The 20758-nt window shown below is 41.4% G+C and overlaps 1 protein-coding gene across 2 annotated transcripts in view; it reads right to left on the bottom strand.

The window, feature by feature from the left end:
• Nucleotides 1-279: 279 nt before the first annotated feature.
• adamts17 (ADAM metallopeptidase with thrombospondin type 1 motif, 17) overlaps nucleotides 280-20758 on the bottom strand; it is a 126708-nt gene continuing 106229 nt past the window's right edge. For both annotated transcript variants that reach the window (XM_030413831.1, XM_030413832.1), the window contains 6 exons: nucleotides 18022-18181; nucleotides 11740-11875; nucleotides 10825-11029; nucleotides 9635-9787; nucleotides 4454-4631; nucleotides 280-3848 (listed from right to left, as the gene is read on the bottom strand). In XM_030413831.1, the coding sequence (XP_030269691.1) occupies nucleotides 3697-3848; nucleotides 4454-4631; nucleotides 9635-9787; nucleotides 10825-11029; nucleotides 11740-11875; nucleotides 18022-18181 (984 nt within the window). In that variant the 3' untranslated portion in view covers nucleotides 280-3696. The remainder of the gene's footprint in view (nucleotides 3849-4453; nucleotides 4632-9634; nucleotides 9788-10824; nucleotides 11030-11739; nucleotides 11876-18021; nucleotides 18182-20758) is intronic.

Raw genomic sequence — 20758 nt, 5'->3', positions numbered from 1 at the left:
GAGAACTTTGTTTGCCATTGGAGACATCAATCTTGGAAGTATTAAGGTTCAAGTTTTCTTGGCATTGCTGCATTCTCATAACTCATCAAACTTGATCTTCATAAAGCTATTCTGAGTTGCAGTGTTTACAGATGTGTAGGATCTATAGTTACTGAAGATATCATTACTTGAAACTGTTTCCATTTCTTCAACTTAATATGACTGTTGTGTTAGTCATTTACTGATTATGTACTCCTACAGTGTATGGCAGTGTGCTGTGAGGTAAGGAAGAGAATAGAGCAGTCTGCATTCTGGTTTAATAGAGAATCCACATATCTTAATAGTGGGTCATACAAGTTTAGTTTTTCCTTTTAAAAACACATCATTTCATATGTAACAAAATAAAAGAGAATCACTTTACAGTAGACTTGAAATATAATTTGATCCAATCATTCAGGCTCTTGCTCACAATGGTCTGATGAATACTGGACACAACGTGGATGACAGTACAAATATAGTGTGACTACACAGAACAACAGACAAATGGTTAAATCCCTGTATAAACAAATTATTTACTCAGTTCAAAATCAGCACCATAAAATACATTTAGTGGCAGTTTATGTACCAAACATACTGTATGTGCAACTAAAAAAGTACAGTACGGGAATAATTAAGCAATGTTGCACTACATCGGCAAAAAAGACTCATCAATACAAGACATGTTATTAAATAATCCAACAACATACAAAAACAAATGACTGTTAACAATGACAATAGGACCATCACTGACAATAAGCTGAATTCCACAATAGTGAAACAGGTCATAAGATAGCACCATTCAACTGCTTGGAAAAGACTGAGGACCGTCAGGCACACGTTAGCTTCACGATCATGTGAAAAAGGCTGGCAGCTGCTGACGTCACATATCTACTGCTGAGATGAAGTATTTATTGTTTGCAAGCATGTTATTATTTCAAGATACTGACAACAGGTTGAACCTTATTTACCTCCTTGATCTCTGCTTGTCAGTACAGACCCGCTTATAAAATGCATTCAAGTTTTACACATTAAAGTGTGTTTCCAGATGTTGTGGAGTGCTGCTGCATGTGTGAACAGAGTAGTATGAATTCTTTTGGGGCTCCAGAGGAAGCTGCATGTAATGTGATACACTGTCTCCAGTGATGTCACTCAGTAGCTAAGTTGCACTGTGGGTAATGTAGGCACCAGGTTGTTAAAAGCAGTCCACTGCTCTAACATTACAGTCCTATGACACCGTTGGACTCATCATGGACAGTTTAAAAAGCAGATATCCACAATCCCACACAGTCTTCTTTCTTTTCAAAACCTGGTGCCTGTGCCACTGTGTGACACCGCTCACATGCAGCTTCCTCCTGAGCCACAAAAGGCTTTATACTAATATTTTCACATGTGCAGTAGTACTCACTTTAACCTTCTTTAATGTGGAAAATGAAATTGGTGTCATTACCTTTTTAAGCAGTAAGGAATGAAGCCCTAAGTCTGAGAACCCATTTCCACCTGGCACCAGAAGTGACCTGTGTCTGTGTCATCTTGTTTGACCTCTTTTAATGGACCTTTACACCTGCTGTTAAATAAGTGTTTTAATTATCACAATTCTGTCTGTATTTTGATCGGATGTCAAAGTGCAAACGAGGCAGGCGGAGCTGGTGGATTTGTCAACAAACATGGTTCGTCTCAAGTCAAAGGAAGTGATGTAGGTTACTCTCAAATGACTGTGACCATGTGCCAGCATATATAAGTAAGAAGATAATAAGAGCCAGTGGAGAAGCTTGGCGACTGTGGCGCTAGCTTGGCTAACCCTGTTGGTCACATCCTTATATCCTCATATATATCATATGTAGCCGTCACTTAAGAGTCTTCGGATGTGATGAGCTGTACTTATTTGCAGAGTACAGCAGAGGAATAGCCCATCTGTAGCTTGGACATGCAGCTTGAGATAGCAGAACGATGCAGATTTTTATCCTAAAGAGTAACACCAGGAGGAACAGCAGTGTCTCTTTTGTATCTCTAACATGGGTTGCCAGTTCTAGCCTGTATGAAGCCCTATTCACAAAAGCACAGGTCAATAAGCATCAGATAACAGTGCATCAAAAACTAGATAATTCAGGTGCAATGAACAGATCCCTGTTGCTAATGGCTACAGGTATTTAACAGAAAACAGCTGTAGATACATAATTGGTAGGAATCAGCCATTCTTATTTTGATGTGCATCTTAAATCCGTGCTGCATAAGAATAAAGAATATATGCTCAGCCACAGTTGGATTTTTGTGGTTGGTCTTGCTCGCAGGCACAATAAACAGCCCTGCTGTGGCTGCTGTGCGGTCACATGTGATCATGTGTTGAAGCAGCACAATGTGGTTGAAGCAAGCTTTGGCGTGCCCACTGTCGGGATACAGATTACTGACACAGCCAATGAGAGAGGTCACTTCTCACACTGTATGGGTTACTGCAGATATTACTAACATTATGTGGTCACACTGTTGATTTTAGTGAATCTTAGAATAAAGAGTAACATTATTGGCAAAAAAACTTTAAATCCATCAACGGATTGAAAATAAAACAACCATGTACCAACAGGGCCCTTTCAGACAGAATCAGATGTCGGATCATTCCATCTCTTTGAATACAGTGAGCGTGCTAAAGATGCTGCATCTTTTTTTGAAACGTTGTGTTTCATTTGTGATCACTCAGTTCTGTGTGGTGCACCAGGTTTCAATCCCACCATAAAGACCTGGCTGGCATCCTGGCTGTTTGCTATTAAGTTTGAATCTGTCTGTGGACAAATTCTCACTAGCAGGTACAACATGCCGGAAGCAGAGAAACTTAGCAGCTTCTCTTTTTGTTGCGCAAATTGCTTTGACGTGCACTGCCGCCGCCTTTTGGATCAGCAGGGATTAAAGGTCATAACATCATGGCAAACTAACAGGCCGTGAAATGACACTCCCATAATGCCACACAACCCTGCGGCCAATTGCTGCAATGCCTGATTCTGTCTGAAGGGGACCCTAGTGTGTATGTTTTATGCATCCACCATGTTCTGCTACATGAGCTTTCCACGGTCCTCAAACTGACCTGTGGATCAGTGGGTCTCCTATCATTAGCTTGGTTGAGTCACTGTAATCCTACAGTATTTTACCATGGCTCCTGATCAAGACTTACACATTAATACAGTATACTTAATTAATACTTAAGTATCATCATGTTACTTATGTATAAACCTATTTACTAGTCACAACATATAGCTATAATACAGTACAACAGAGTAAAAGATACAAAGAAGAGCATAATTAGTGAAGAGAGGAAGGGGAAAGCTCTGGCTAACTCATAATCCCATGGTGTCTGATAGACCTGCCAGAAAGTCTACTTCAAAATCAAGCACTTCTTTTCAATCATTCTGTGCAATAAAGCCGCCTGGATCAGCATCCTAAAGGCTCCCCCATTATAATTTTTTTTTTTTTGGTGTACAGCAAAAGAAATATTGGACATTTTCAAGTCTTCACCAAAACCAAAGATTATGAGCCCATTTAAATGTACACTTGTGTGTACTTGCCATTTTCTTATTTAAATACAAAAAGTTTCATCAATAATAGAAATTGTTTTCTTATAACATTTAACAATATTAAAAACATTTACAAAAAAGGAGCGCGATCTGGAGGAAAAGTAGGTGCATTTGGTCATTAGCTCTTGTGCAGTATTTTCTTAGCATAAAAGTCCCTACAGGTTTCACAGCAGCGCTGGTACCACCTCATGTCCTGACAGAGGTTCTTCTCTCGGATCACACGACAGTACACCGTCCACTGGTCCCCCATGCATTTGTAGGTCAGAGCAGCTGTGGGGTGGATGTAGGAGAGGCAACTAGTCAATATACACATCTCAAGTCCTTCAAGCTAAATAACACAATGCATTGATTGTTGTAAAAACAGACAATACTACCACTTTGCCCACTGTACCCACAAATCAGCTGAGAACACACCATGTGGTCCCAGTACACCCAGGTTTAGCTGTGATTTCCTTATAAGGTCAAGATAACAGTTTTTGTTTCACTTCTATTTTGGCAATTCAAAGATATCCCTTAAAGGTGCTTTTTGTAAGCAAAGTGAGAGTTAAGAGCCAGAAGGGGTCCGCTATTTACTGATACTGATTATGTGATGTGATAAAGAGCAACAACTTGCCATTTAAGAATGAATCTGTTCTTCTATAAGGCCTGTGACTTAAGATTAAAAAGACTAAATGTAACCATGATGAAACAACTATTCAGACTATATACCTTCAGCACCTCATGAGTGCTGGAGCTGTCGAATGCTGTGAGAATGATCATTTCTGATTTTGGTAAGTATGACCAGCTGCTCACTGTTCCACTGTCGGGCGTGTTTGATCAGAGCTGTTCAGTCATGTTCGGTACTCTTTAACCTGTCAGTGTAGTGAGTGTCTCACCTAGCCTGGGGGAGGTGATGGTGTTCACATTGACTTTCTCGTTGCAGGTACCGTGGTGACAGGGTCGGTAGGTCGGTGGTCTCAGCGTCACTGGGCAGTCGTTACCGTGACGACCAGTCACTTTGTGCATACACTGGACCACTCGCGACTGTAGGCCCTTCCCACAGGATGACGAACACTGAAACAGCCAATTACATTTGTCAGTTCTCACTGCTCATACAAATACCTCATCTGTAAGTTTATACTGCACCTGAACATTCTATTACAACCACACATTTTTACATTTTTGTTTTGTTTTGGGGTGTAAGGCTGTCTAGGACCGTCACAGTAATAAAGTCATAGTTCAGTACATGCAGTCAGGTGAAGAGTTTGTCTCAGTCGGTCACAGGTGATCAACACTCCAATCCAGAAAGGGAAGGGCACTGTAATACAATGCTCTGCATGCCCACTACACCAGAAAATGAGTCGAAGAAGAAGACACCATCCATGCACCATCCCAAAACAAGAATGGTGAATTCAGATGACACGCAAGAGCTCGAGGACCCACTTGTGTGTGAATGTTTCAGGTTCCCAGTGAAGTACGGCAGCAGTGGAGAGCGAGTGGTTTTATAAGTTGAGGGTGGTGTGTCAGTGTTGTAAGGCAGCTGTGCGGTATGTGAGTGGAAAGACATCCAACATGCTAACACATATCAGACGACATCAGCCAGAAGTGCTCATCACTGGAGCTAGGCAGGAAAAGACAACAGGAGTGAAAAAATGTGTCCCTGCAGCTTTTAACCAGCCTCTACATGTGAGAGCAGACAGGTTTTATTATCATTAGTCCATTTATTTTATATCACAAGTGATGCTTTTTAGTTGTGCAGCTGATTGTGACCGAATACCTTCAGTTTTTAATCAGCCCTACATAAATATATGACCTATGCAAGAGTGCATTCTGTTTACTGCTTAATACACTACAGGAGGCTGCACTGTACTGACTACCTCAGGGGAGACTCAATGCTGCTAGGTGGAACAAACTTTGATTTGCACTACTGTCTCTTCAACATAGATGAAAAGAGACCTAGCATTTGGGATTTGTTGCTTTTTTCCAGTTGCACCAAACTTGTATGGAACCATGACCCCAAAACTGAGGTGTGTACCAAACCATGACCTCTGTGTACCGTTACACCCACAGTTAGTAGGTGTAATGTTTGGACAGAGCCAGGCTGGCTGTTTTACAATGCTCTCACTATGTCCTGCATTAACACACAGCACCTTCATTTTCTGTCACTTTTCCTGTGAACAGATGAGCGATTCAGTGTGAATCCATTCCATGAAACACTGTCTGAAAATGTGCTTTTCACCCTGTCCTTAAAAGAGGCCAGTTGGAAAAGCTTTTTCATTTCAACGTGGTCAAACAGTCAAACTTAGGTTTAAAAGTTACCCATTTAGTTCAACAGAGGACTTTAGTGACAGTTGAAGTAGAGCTTGGTAGAGTCTGTAGTACTGCATGACAAGATCCCTGTGTTGGCGTTGTTCCTGGAATATCATAATTAATGTTGCTCCAGGGCCATTTTTGCAACTGATCAATCATGTTTTGATCACTTAAAAGCATTAAATGAGAAAAAGAAGACAGAAGTTTTCCTTTCCAACATGTGTTTGTGCAGGGGTCCATTATAATGCAAACCAACCTGAATCTAATGAAATGACAACAGAAAACCAGAAAAAAGGAAGTAATACATATACTAAATGTAAAAAACAATATGACAGCTTGACAATGTGATTGGTCAGTTGGGCACACTTTTCGGCCTACTTGACATTGTGGACTTGTTTGTCATGTCTTGTATGCACTGGGTATGATTTCAGCAAAACCAAACTACTACACTCCTGCACTGGTGTTTAAGTGACAAGACTATAGAGACCAGTGACACACACTAACACTGCTGACAGGTGCAGTGAACTGAGGCTCAACCTCAACCTGCCTTCAAAGGGAGGAAGACATACTTATACTCAGCTGCTGCTGAAATTATACAAGCTGAGCAGAGAAGGAGGGATGCTGCTTGGAAGAGGAGTGGAAGGACAAAGCTGGAGGTTAATGACAGTGATGAAAATAAGTATGACTTGAAACTTTGTGCGATGTGGTTGCAAGCCCACTACCCGTGGTGGTAATTTTTACATCCTACCCACTTTATTTCCTGCCCCACACACTTTGGGCCAAATATGCACTTAAAATGAATAGTACGAATATGTTTTATTTCTCATGATATATCAAAATCATTCAAGAGTGTTAAACAAAAATAAAACAAATAAAATAAATATTAAATGTGTTTGTTTCTGTGTTTCTCCACTATTTACTTTCCTTTGAAACAGCAACAATTCTCCTACTGTAGAAACACATTTTTTTTAAGGTATTTTGGAACTTGCCCCAGTTCCTCTGTGGATTTAGACTGTATCAACGTTGAGATCAGGGCTGTGTGTGGGCCTTGCCATCTGTTAGGACAGGAGTCATACATAATCATTTTCTCACTCACTCACTCACTTTCACACACAAATAAAAAAGGACAGGGTGCTGACGATGCCAGCACCTGAACACTGAGGCAAAGAAGCAAAATCCTGAATTCTTTAGTTCAAGGCAAATCCATATGGTACTGTAGAGTACGCTACAGACTCCATCCTAACATTAAAACATAATCTCTTCTGTCCTGCTTACAACTTGCCCTTAACATGCCGTCTAAATTTGACATTTAAATATTGAATTCAACATTTGTTTATTTTGTCATAATACATTTATTTATTAAGGTGGCCCTCATTATTTTCCGACTATATTTTGCAATCGCAATCCAATTTAATGGCTATTCTGCCACAGCAACAAGATACATTTAGCCACAATATGACTCACTTGTAATTCTGTTCAAGCCCTGTTAGCACCACACAGGATGTAGGTATTGTTAAAACTAATTGCCACAATCATTCAGGACAATTTAACAGAATTATTATTATGAGACAAATGATTAATTGAGTCTCATAATTCATAATGCATGCACTGGTGAGGTGTTCCAGCCCTACATGGCTGTGCTGTGTAGTGAGGCTGCTCTTTAGTTTCAGTCAGAAACAGAAGAGATGTCATTAAAAGTAATAATACCATGGTGGCAGCGGTGTAATGGGGCTCACATGGTGTCTCACAACAACTCATTTGCCAAGCATCATTATACACTCAAATGAGTTCAGCGTTTCCTCACAGATACAAAGAGTTGATGATGAGAGAAGAAACACAAATCAAAACAGTGGAGGCCTGAGGGTCCAAGTGTTCCTGGGACTGATGTTTGGATTCACTGATCCACTGGAAAATCAACTCATTTCACATCTAGTCCCAATCAGAACCCATCCCAGCCGCTGCAGTGATGTGTGTTTTCTCCCTGCCTGCCTGAAGAATATTTACTCTGAACCACTACAGACTAATTTTGTGAGTGAAGAGAGGGAACGTCAGGAATCATCTGAAGGGTTTCAGTTTGTTATGTGTTTTATCTGCTGATACCAGAACAAGAACTGTTGAAATGACAGGTGCAGTGAGCTCCACAGAGCAGTAACTCAGTAGGGAATACTGAGGGTACTCAGCAGATCACCGCTGACATTCATCTTGTCTGTCAGACACTCAAACTTAATGAGACTGAATCTTAGCCAGTGCTGTTACACAAAGGAGGTCATGTTTTAAACATTACTGGTTACTTTTTTGTTCCTATTACTTTACTTATTTGCGTCATGTAGAAAGTAATTTCTTACACTACTCATTCCATTACTCCATAGCATCACCTGAGATTCATTGTCACATAAGAATATAAGGTTTAACCTGACATATGCCCCCATGTCAGCTCTGTCCTCATGAGGAGACACACACAAGGTTGTAGCAGCCTGTCTCAGCACTGTTCATTCTTCACAGCAAGGTCATCTTGGTACGCCCAAACAAACATGATTTCTCTCCTACTGTACAGCCACAAACATATCAGCACGATGCAATCCAGAGGGGAGAGTTTTCTCACTTCTAAAGAAGAACAGCTCTAACATTTCAAACTGATCTACAATAAGGGCCTGGTGGGACACCGGGGCCAAAAAGACAACTGCCACCTCCAAGGATGGACATGAGGTGTGTTCGCCAGTTGAATGAATGAGACCTCATCTTAAATTAGCACTGACTGTTTGTTTAATGGCTATAAATAGTGACATCAAATCAGCATATATCTCTGTCTGTCACATCCCTGACACATGAGACTTTAAAGACCCCCCGCCCTTTACAGGGGAGTCTGTCAGATAACAGCCAAGAAATAATCGTGCATTCCACACTGATGTGAACTTTAAATGCTCCCTACCTTAGCAGCAATCTTTAAAATTGGTATGAAGTGAATGTTGTATTCATTCGTCATTACGCTCATCACATTCAGTCAAAAATCTTGTTCAAGATAAATATTGATGAAGGTTCTCAGTCATCCGGGCCATGGTAGTTCTAAGTGCTGGATCGTAGACAGCTGGACGAGTTTCTGTTTGACAAAGATGTTTCACCTCTCATCCAAGTGGCCTCAGCACACCTGGGCTAAGATGGACCGCTCCTAAAGCGTAGTTCCATATAAATGCACAGATAATTTTGTCGTTAGTGAAAAACAATATTGACCTTGAAGTTGAAAAAGGAGCCTCATATAAGAAACAATACTAAAATCAAAACCTGGAAACGTCACGTGAGATCTTGCGTGGATAGTTGTTGCTGGAAGTCAGTAGTTCCACCTTAACTGTCCTCCAGGTTACGTCACATTCTGAGATCGACACTTCTCCACTGGCAGGACGGCGGCGAGCGGAACAAGCTACTGCTAACGTGAGTTGTTCAAAAACCTTCTTTTTAGTAACTCTGTGTACACAAACAATGTTCACAATGCTCGTGTTCATGTGTAGAGACCCTGGTGATACTACCAGCAAAGTTTCATGTTGTGTCGAGACTTCTTAGTGTTTTAAAAATAGAGATTTTGATGCTAGCGTGCCAGTGCCCGTAGCACTCCCACTGAAAATGATTTTGACCCGAAAACGAAAATACAGTAAATCTTAAAAGTGTCTCTTTCGTCGTGATTATGCTTTTACACGAAGGTCTGAGTTAGGTACATTGACAAAAAAAGCCTAGGTTGCATTTTAGCGAGAGTTTGGCTTTAAAGAGAGTCCTACCTTGGACCAGTCTCCAGTCTTCCACTCGTAACACTTGGAGTGGTCCTCACAGGGCTCCTGCTGAGTGGGCTTGGACAGAGGATCACACAGACCCTGAGGGTTTGTACACGACACTGCCCGCTCCCGAACACCTTGCCCACAGTCTGATGAACACTGGAGGAGGAGATGGTTCAAAGAATAGTGAGAAATGAAAACCACCAGAAGAGGAATATATCCTGCCATGTATCCACAACCTGACGCAGCTGTCACAGATCTCCCTCATAACAGAGACATACCTTTAAAAATGGTAAACATATTTGTACATATAATTTACTAGTTCTGACTTTATTGCTATAAACACAGGCAATGTTGTTTATTCTGTATCAACTCCACACCGGCATTGTTGTTTTAGCTAAGACACACAAGAAATCTGACAAGAAAACTAAAGGGAAGACTTCATGGTCATCAGGACATGGTAAATACACAGATGTGTTTGTAGAGAAAGTGTGGCTGCTGTTGAGCAATCATGAACATACAGGGCAATAAAGTATTTCAGAGTGAAAACACATCTTCTGCTTCTAAACATGACCAACGTGGTCAAACTGACCTGGGTCCTTTTAGCGTGTTTAGGCTCAGATGACTGTACAATCCATCTTATAAGCTATTTTACAGTGAGGAGGTGTCTCCCATGCTATCTGTGCTCTCTCTCAGACCCACTACCTGCCTCCTGGGCTCTGATTGGCTGCCTGCACTCCCCCTGCCCTGCTTCCTGGGAGCATATCGGACTGAATCTCCTTCACTCTCTCCCTTTGCTTGACTGAATGAATGTGCCACAGAGTTTTGTCATCGCTCCTCTTCAGTTTATTGAGTTGAGTATTTTTCTCTATTTTTGGGCTCTGACTAATGTAAAGCTTTGAAGAGATTCTGTCTTCTCATAAAGCAGGTTTGGTAACTGCAGGAAGAACCAAACACTACATCTTTCAGTTTTTTATTGCTTTTTCTCACTGAATTGAATCTTATGGTGTGTCCTGTGTCCCTGACCACTGAAGCTCTTTGTAAAGTTATCTGGTGTAAAATGTGTGTGTGAAGTAAATACCTGTTGATCAGTGTCAGTGATCTAATCTAATTCCAAAACATGTTGCAAAACTTTTAAAAAAATTCACTGCTATGATTTATCATTCATGGGGAAAGGAGGTGCAGATCCCACACACCTTGGACCACTCTGAGGCCTCCCACACGGTGAGGCAGAGGCGGCCCTCACAGCCCTGCAGAGGAGGAGGCTTTGCTCCTTGACAGTACAGGTCTCTGGTGTGGATGAGTGAGCCGTTCTGCAGGTGGTAAACACACACCACCTCCCTCTGCTGAAGACCTTTACCACACGTGACGGAGCAGGCGCCCCACTCTCCTGTCACCCACCTGGGGAAAACAACAAGTGATTACAGACAGTTCATAATGTACAGAGCATCTGCAGCTAAGTTCACTCAAGACAGCTGACCAAATCATTTTTTTTTATAGTTTTATGATTGTCAATTGTAACACAGTACATGGATGTCTTTGACAGAATGTCAACACTGTAGTATCTTCAACTGTTGTTGATAATGTTGGATATATGTTTGAATCTTTGGATTGAACATCAGCCATATCTGCTTTCTTTCTTTTTCTTTTTTTTTTTTTAAATGAGTGACCACAGAGAAAGACTGAGGTGCTGGACCCTCACTGAGCACTTTGGGTCATAACTTTTAAAAAACTTTTAGAGGCACATTTCAAAACAAAGTAAAAAGCGCGATGAGATGGTTTACATATATGTAGGCTAACATCATACCAATGCATGATAACAGTCTGATTAAGGGTTGTAGGACTGACAGTTGTATCAAGCTATTTTGAGTACAACTATCACAACTAATAAAAACAGTTAAAGCATCAGTGAAAGTGTTCATCTTTGCTTTACAGAATATTCCTAATTCAATTGCTTTCAATTACAGACCTGCAGAAACCAGCAACTACAAAATCACCCACTTAGCATGTGTGTGTGTGTGTGTGTGACAGTGTGTGTGTGTGTGTGTGTGTGTTTGTGTGTGTGTGTGTGTGTGACAGTGTGTGTGTGTGTGTGTTTGTGTGTGTCTCACCGGTACTGGCAGGGATGAGAGTTGCACAGTCGTACTTGGGGGTGTGGTCGGTTCTCAGGTTGACAGTAGCTATCGTTGACCACCTCCATGGTTTTATTGGCTATCCTCATACAAGACACCACTGTCCTCCTCTCACCTGCACACACACACACACACACACACACACACACACACACACACACACACACACACAGTTCAGCGCTCCACATGTTCTGAGGGGTTCTGGAACATATCCAGAGGGAAGCAGAGAGAAAAGGCTCTCAGCTCTTTGAGTCTGTGCCTTTAATTAACTGACTCTTACTGAGCCATTGTCTCCACATGAGGCTGAGGTTCTGATGTAGTTCACAGAGTTGGCCTGGCTGACAGAGGGGGCTGTGGGCGTTTATGATTCAGTAGAGTAATACAAAGTCTCAATACAAATACAACCGTATATCCCACTTTGTAGTATACCGTCTACTGTGATGAGGCTCTAAGTACAAACCTCTAAGATTTGTAGAGTTGTGATGACAGAGGCTTGAAAATGATGAACTCGTTGTGGTTGTTTTGTAGAGATTCTCTCCTACAGGACCACAGACAACAACTTACCACCAAGGAAGGCAAAGAAAAAGAACCTTTGGCTACATTAACAGAGACAGCTCTGTGGCTTTATACCAGCCCACGTTTTAAAGCATAACGTCAACAAACCACTTCTGACAGCTGATCTCTGATCACAGGATTCAATGTCACTGATGACTGAACTGCTTACAGAAGTATTAACCAGTGTTTCTGTGACTATCAGGACAAACGAACGTGGGCACAAACAAATACACAGTTCTATAATGGACAGATAGCAATTACATGATGCTGTTCTACTAGCTTTAAAGGAGCAGTCTGTAGTTTTGTTTAAGAAATGATAGTAAGCTGAGAAAGCTCCTCATTGGCTGATATTTTTTCTGCCTAAACAAACTAAATAGCAAAACTCTCTTTGTTTTCATGGCTGAATAAACTGACCTTCAAGGACAACACAGTTTACACTGTTTCACTTTGTTAATATGTGGCGGACCCTGCCACCTTTCTATCAAAATTCAGTCTGGGTAACGGACGTACTGATGTGGGAATAAAGAACAAAACAGGGTGGAACTTTTCCATTTACTTATTCATGTAGATTAGAATTAGCTGAATCTACTGTGTGTACATAACTGCAATTTCAGTGGCCCCACATGCAAGATGATCACATAATATGTAAGTCCTTACTATCTGATTTTGTGATGATCAAACAGGGTTCATTAAGTATAGACACATGAAGAGTAGTGTCGTCCACAACGCAAAGAAAAGCACCTCAGAATAGCTGATATGGCTCAGGATGTAGACAAAGCTTAGGAACGGCACTTGTCATCTTGTTTTAAGGGTCATGTTGTCCATCTTTCAGCTTAAGAAAGTTTCCAAAATAAGAAAATTCCTGTCTTGCTCTGATTTGCACAAAGTTATCCATGCTTTTACTTTTTCAAGCCTAGAGCGTTGTGCCGGTGTCAGCTGGAGCTCTCTTCACCGACTCGAGTGCTGCAGAGTGCTGCGGCACTAATGTTAACAGACTTCTGCTGCAGCCAACTTACATTTGTTATTGATACAGATTTTATAAATTAAAATATAAACGCTCAGCAAGGACTTTCAAGGTATATGTGTCACTGTAAGTGAACACTGAATTGATTCATAGCTTGACTCCTTCAGGAATAGTTGGACGTCAGTGGTCTTGAATCATGCAGCATTGGTTCCTCTGTTTCGTCAGTGTGTTGTGTGTTTAAAGAAGCTGATGAGTTATGTACTGTGATGTGTGCTTTGGTTGTCAAACCTTCCATCTACATGGGATGTCAAGCTAGATAGATAAACTCTAATCCACCATTAAAAAGAGATAAACTGAGCGGTGGTGGGCTCACCCCTGGCTGCTTCGCTGACTACTAATCCAGAAGCACCTGACCTCGTGTCCTGGATGAAAGCAGTGGACTGAAACTTCAAAGAGCTCTTCTCACATGTAATTTGAAATATTTTGAGTGCAGGATACCAATATTAGAAAGCAATAAGAGGATAAGATGAGCTGCTCAGGAAATCAACGGTGGGGGGGCTGATAATTAGGATTGGCCTGTGCTCTGTGTGTGTGTGTGTGTGTGTGTGTGTGTGTGCCCCGTCTAATATGCTGTTAATACCTGGCTCGGATTAGCTGCCGGTCTGTCTCTTTGTCCAAACTCCCCGCCATTCTACACCCTAGACTTGGCTCCAGTCTGCCCAGTGTATCCACAGCAGTCCCTCCTTTAATCCCCCTTTATTGTCCATATCTTAATCTTTCACTGTTTTAACTGCCAGAGATATATGAGCTTTCAGAGGCCAACAACAACACACACATTTGACCATCAGATGCCAAGATATTTCTCCCAGAAATAGTACTTATTTGTGTAGTAATCAGTGCTTTATATACATATATTTCTAGTCCTGTGCAAAACCCCGTTTTGACTGTGGAACAAGTTTTATGTTTTTGTGGTGTGAAGTCCAACGCTGCTGAAAGAGTCCTTGGAGGTTGATCATGTTGATAAGATAGCCTCATGCAAATGCTGTACATCGGTTTGCTGCCTACAAATCATCTGTTTTACCTCAGCCAGAGGTGCATTATTAGAACCTTATTGACATCTGGTAACTGTTGACCATTGGGACCTTTATGCTCCAATAATCAGAACAATACCTCATACCTCAGAAATGAAATGCCTCAATCTGAAAAGACTGATCCAACCAGCCCAATCTGAATGAATTTTTCAGATCAGATGAAGAGGGGTGGTGTAAACCTTTGATAATCCATTCAATAGGAGAACACTAACGGTATATATCCAAAAACCAAACCAAAATAAAAGTACTACTTCAAATAATTACTGATGGTCAAAGGGGTCGATATTAGTGGTTGAAACATGTGTTTGAAAAGATGAATAAAGCCAGAATCCACTGAACCAGAAATGCAAATATTGTTCCCTGGACTCGATGTGGGTCCATCTTGAACATTAACAACTGCATTGACTTTTTGTGCATGTCAAGAAAATTATATTCTGATTAAATGCATGTAAACACACATCTTAGCAGATCACTTTATGTTTTGTCCAAGTAAATGGTGTTGAAAGTTGGAATCTCTAATCATAAAGATTTTAATTGGATTGCATAAATGTGACCACAGCTAGCACAGTTGGATCATTTTATATTATAATATATTGTGCTATGACCAGTTGGTATGAATGGGCCTGATATGTGCACATTAATGCCCCATTTTGTTACACTGCCAGCAGCAGCAGAACCATTTGCCATCCTGCCTGGCCCTCACATCTTACGTCATGAAGGTGCTGGAGAGACTGGTCTTGGCCAACCTGAGGCCGCAGGTGAGAGCCCTGCTAGACCCTCTGCAATTTGCTTACCAGCCCCACTTGGGAGTTGATGACGCTGTCATCTACCTGCTGCAACGAGCCCATTCACACCTGGATGGTGGAGGAGGTACTGTAAGAATCACATTCTTTGATTTCTCTAGTGCTTTTAACACCATTCAGCCACTGCTAGTGGGGGAGAAGCTGCGGGTGATGGGTGTAGACGACACAATGATCTCCTGGATTACTGACTACCTGACAGGCAGGCCACAGTTTGTCCTGCAGAAGTTTTCTGACGACTCGGCTGTTGTTGGGTGTATAAGTGAGGGACAGGAGGAGGAGTACAGGGCACTGGTAGACAACTTTGTGGAGTGGACTGGACGGAATCACCTGCGGCTGAACATCAGCAAGACCAGAGAGATGGTGATAGATTTCAGGAAGAAGAGGAAGACGGCTTTCCAACCTCTGTGCATTCTGGGAAAGGATGTGGAGGTGGTCGAGGATTATAAGTACCTTGGTGTTACCATCAACCACAGACTGGACTGGAGATCTAACACTGAAGCTGTTTACAAGAATGGGATGAGCAGACTTTACTTCCTGAGGACCTTCAACGTGTGCATCAAGATGTTGGAGATCTTTTATCAGTCTGTGGTGGCCAGTGTACTTTTCTTTGCTGTGGTTTGTTGGGGAAGCAGCATCGGAGCCAGCGACACCAACAGACTCAACAAACTGATCAGGAAGGCTGGCTCTGTGATTGGCTGCAAACAGGACACTCTGGAGGCTGTGGTGGAGAGGAGGACACTGAAAAAACTGTTATCCATCATGGATAATCCTCTCCACCCTCTCCAACTCACACTGGTCAGACAGCGGAGCACCTTCTCCGGAAGACTGCTTCAGCTTCGCTGTCGTAGCAACAGATACAGGAAATCTTTCCTGCCACAATCCATCACTTTATATAATAACTCTCTCACCTCTGCCTGACAGAGAACTATTGTTATTTTTGCATATTTTGTTTTATTGTATATATTGTTATTGTTTATTGTGTATTACACACTGTGCACTGTATATATACACTATGTATATATTGCCTTCCATTTATGTTATGTACAAAGTGTTTCATTTGCGGACCCACTACTACTGCTGTAACAAAATAATTTCCCTGTCTGGGATCATTAAAGTAATTCTATCTATCTATCTATCTATCTATCTATCTATCTATCTATCTATCTATCTATTACATAGACAGGATGGATCAATCTATCAGTAGATCACAGCAGAAATCACACCATTGTCTGTAAGGAGGAGGAGCACTGACGCTCAACCCTGTGTCTGGTTCATAGAAATGCACATCATACTATCTGAATAATGTGCCCTTTAAAAAGCTGGACATCCTAAAGTTACAGCAGCATTAGCTTTAGACCAGGATTATATTGGCCTACAGTGTAATTGTAAAGACAGCAATGCACCTGACCACACCACATTTAAGAGCAACATGCCAAGATGGGTGCAAGTCCATTTGCTATTTAGGTTGAGTGGTCATCTGCCAATCAGAGGGTCTGTGGTACTCCTACAGTCTACATGTCCAAGTCTCACTGAAGCCCAAATTGCTCCTTGAGGCTCTTCCATCAGTGTGTGAGTGTGTATGAATGGTTATGGCTCCTGATGAGCGTTGGATGGTAGCCTCTGCCACAAGTGTATGAACGTGTGTGAATGTTGTCTTGTGTTTGATTGGTCACTAAGACTTAAGTGATGCCAGATACAGCAACTTGGTGTAGCTACAATGATTTAAATACATGGAAAAATATGCCTTTGAGGGCCTGCACCTGATGAACCTGTGACCACTGCAGATGTATTTGCTTTTCTCTTTGCTACATGATATTTTCTCTCAGTGTACATGCTGTGTACACATCATACTGCACAGGGAGAGCTGTGGCACAGCTCCATCCAAAGAAAAAAACTCTGAGGTTTTCTTGTAATTATGGCTCTGTATCCTAATTATTACCAGAAAACTATTTCATAACTTCATCCAGGAGACAAGGTCAGGTGCTTCTGGATTAGTAGTAAGCAGCTGGGGGTGGACCCACCACAGCTCAGTTTATCTCCTTTAATGGTGAATTAGACCTGATCTATCTGCTTGACATCACATCTAGATCCAGAACACACATCATGGTGATTAATGTCAAACCGGTCAGCTTCTGTGAACACACAGCCCACTCTCCAGGAAGCCTAATACTTCTACTACTGAAGGATCTTTATTTTACAATACTGGGCCAGATAATCCTAAAGTCCACATCCTTTGAGATACAGTAGCAAACTTTGTATTTTCATTATCTTTCATCTCCAATGTTGTTTTGTAATTCAACATTTTATTAATGACGTAAAGCATGAATTGATGATTCAGTCTGAACATGAGGTGTCAGGTATGTTTAACTGGAGGGAATGTTCACTGAAAAAAGAACAAAGCCTCGCTGTTAGAATCTAATTCAGCTGTTGTCTTATTTTTTATAGAATTGCTGTTTATTTGATCTTGAATGTCATTTCAAAGTTTTGCATTCTGGAGTAACTTTTTTCTTGATTGTTGCTGAACAAGTTTCCCTCTCAGGGATAATAAGGAGATCCTTTCTCCCAACACTGTCTCATGTTCTGCTAGTTCAGGTCAGGTCAAATCACGTGTATTTGTAAAGCCCGACATCACAGTGTCTGATGGCTCCCGTCCCCGTCTGATCCCTAGAGAAGGGCAGACTGCTAGAGGCAGCTCAGAGACGGACAAACCAGATGACATTCACAGAAACATTTTCACTACTGATACCTGAAACATGAGTCCTCTGTTGAGACTAGCTCTTTACACACAGAGGTTGTATTTAACGTAACACTACGTGCTGATATGTGTGATGATATTGGTCAGTGTTACCTCCTCCACATTGGACAGTACAGTCCTGCCAGCTGCTGTGTGTCCAGATGTAGAGGTACTCTGGTTCTTTGTGCTCCTCACTGATCCTGTCTTGTGTTGTGTTCAGGGCCACCGTGTACTCATAGTGGATTCCATAACTCTGGTCATGAAAAAGCAGCACCTGGGAACACGACAGAGACAGGCAGAAGAGAAGAGTCACAAAAAATATACTACAGTGCAAACAGTAGTTCTTCTCTTAAAACCAATCCAAAAACATTAACAACTTATTCCAACCAGTTACCATTACTACAATAATATGAATAATCCATGAAAAAGCCACTTTTAAGCAAAATACAGAAAATAACATGATAAAAACACACATTGTTTCTCCTCAGGTTCTCATAATGCAGATGATTTGCAGTGTGTTATTATTCATGTAATGTAGCATTTTATTTGCAGCTCAGTGTCCCAAACATACCTGTATCTGAACTATATTGAGCATATACTGTTTGTCATTAATGGACATTCCTGACATGAGATTCATCAGCTTCCATTACATCTCAGACCACTGCCTTACGACTATGCCCAGCAGTGTAATCAGCTGTTCAGCTGTATCTCCAGCTCTGCAGGGGTGATTGTGTGTGGTCTTTTGTGTGCATGAAGTGTAGACGTGCTGTGTAGTATTAGATAAGTTTTTCCATTTCATGAACTTTTTATTTTCACAATATTTTTCTGGCTGTCACTAGCAGTCAGGAGTTGCACCTGTGGTAAGAGATCCAAGTTGGAGTGAGACTGGACAAGCCATGAAGCAGACACAACATTTTAGAGACAAAAAGAGAATGACAAACTAAGTATGTCAACCACACACACACACACACACACACACACACACACACACACACACACACACACACACACACACACACACACACACACACACACACACGCACACACACAGACACACACACAGATAGGTAAGTCTATGTGAAGGAATCTTTCTTCTTTGCACAAAAGGTAAAATGTCACAGTCTCTTTCGGAGCCAGTACCCCTCTATGTTCCGCTCCTGTCTCCAGGGCAACTGATACCAATAGATATGATGTACTTGGCTTCAGACTCTTAGACACACACACCGTCACCTATTCATAGTTTTCACGTGACGTCACACTCCCAGGGGAACGCCCCCTTGGAGGGCAAATATGGTTCTCCGCTGCCCATCAGCATAGGAAACAAGTGATACATTTTGTTTGTTACCAGTTTCGTTCTGCCAAAATACCAGATAGTTGTTATGTTATCAGATGCACTAACAGGCGAGGATATGCTTCTAATGAATTCCGTCTGACAAAGAAAAACCAGAGAGAAGGAGATTGTGGATTTGTGCCATAAGACGTACCTCTGTCCCCGGGTGGGCAAACAATGGCAGCTGTCCAAATACACACATATTTGCAGCGAACACTTCATCACAGTTAAGCTCAAGTAAACACAAGTATATACTTTTATTAATTATCTTTTTTTTTTTGCAATTAGTCACATATGTTTGTAAACATTTTGACATGGTTTGTTGTCGTGTATCGATGCATCCACCAGCAGTGGTCTTAATTAATTAAAGTTGGCTAGTTAGCTGAGGAGTTGGGATGATGTGTTAGCCGCAAATGAACTAAAAATGCAATGATTTGGAAATTGTTTTAAAGATTTAGGCTTGTGTTTAGACTGATGGACTTTGTCCAGGGTACATACACAATAATAATATTAATACAATAACGTTTAATATCTAATGTTAGTTTATCAGTACTCACCTTTGCTTTACAATACAGAACTACTTACTCCCAAACGGCGGCATTATATATCCATCCAGATCGTAAATACATTTATTACACGGCTCTTCTTAATGCTGTAGAATGCTCCATTCACTTGAATGGGCCTTCCCAACGTTCAGCATCAATTATTTTTGTATAATTGACCGCTGCTAAGCATATTTGACCGTTGTCAAGGAAAGTGGCCTTTTTGCCTCTGATTCACGTATTTCGTATCACTCCGCACTCTAAAATCTTTGCTCCACAAGTAGTCCGGTCACTTATCACCCCAGCGACGTCAGCTGATCTGTAGTCTACTTCATATCGGAAAAAACTACTCCTAGGCCACTAGTATGGATGAGTTTCACATTAACTTTAATATTCTTGGAAAATACGGTGATTTCAACTCTTGGCAAAGGCTGAGTTGTCGTCACCGGTCAAGAAAAGAAAAAGAGAGGAAAGCAGCGAAGAGGGAGAAGTGAAACGGCGTCGGTTTGGCGAACTATATTTCTCTGCTGAAAAACACTATGAACGGTAACAAATAAATTGTAAAAAGACACACTGTGTCAAGTTTTCTTTCGTGTTGGCAAGTAACCGTGTAATAAGCGGGATAATGTATAGAATGGTGGTCACTATCGGGAAAATAAGTCCCGACAGGACGAACCGGACCCTGACTAGAAGCGGATGGGTCTGATTCGTCCTGATACATTATCCCTTACATAACTGTCCATACTTTTATAAGCTTTCTTTCTGGCAGCAGTATAAGGTGAGGGATTCTTCACCATGTACACGTAATTGTCACTGAAGTCGATCTCTGGCAGGGACCTGGCCGTTTGTAATGGCTGAAATACAGCAGAGGATTCTGTATATGGATCCAGGTGCCCAACATGTGTAGTTTATGTCCATATCGATCCTTTTCTACGGTTGACAGGTCATCTCAATAACATTTCCAGCTTTTGCCGTGTCT

Source organism: Sparus aurata, chromosome 4, assembly GCF_900880675.1.
Source record: "Sparus aurata chromosome 4, fSpaAur1.1, whole genome shotgun sequence".
Lineage (NCBI taxonomy): Eukaryota > Metazoa > Chordata > Actinopteri > Spariformes > Sparidae > Sparus > Sparus aurata.
This window is presented reverse-complemented; position numbering and strand designations above follow the sequence as displayed.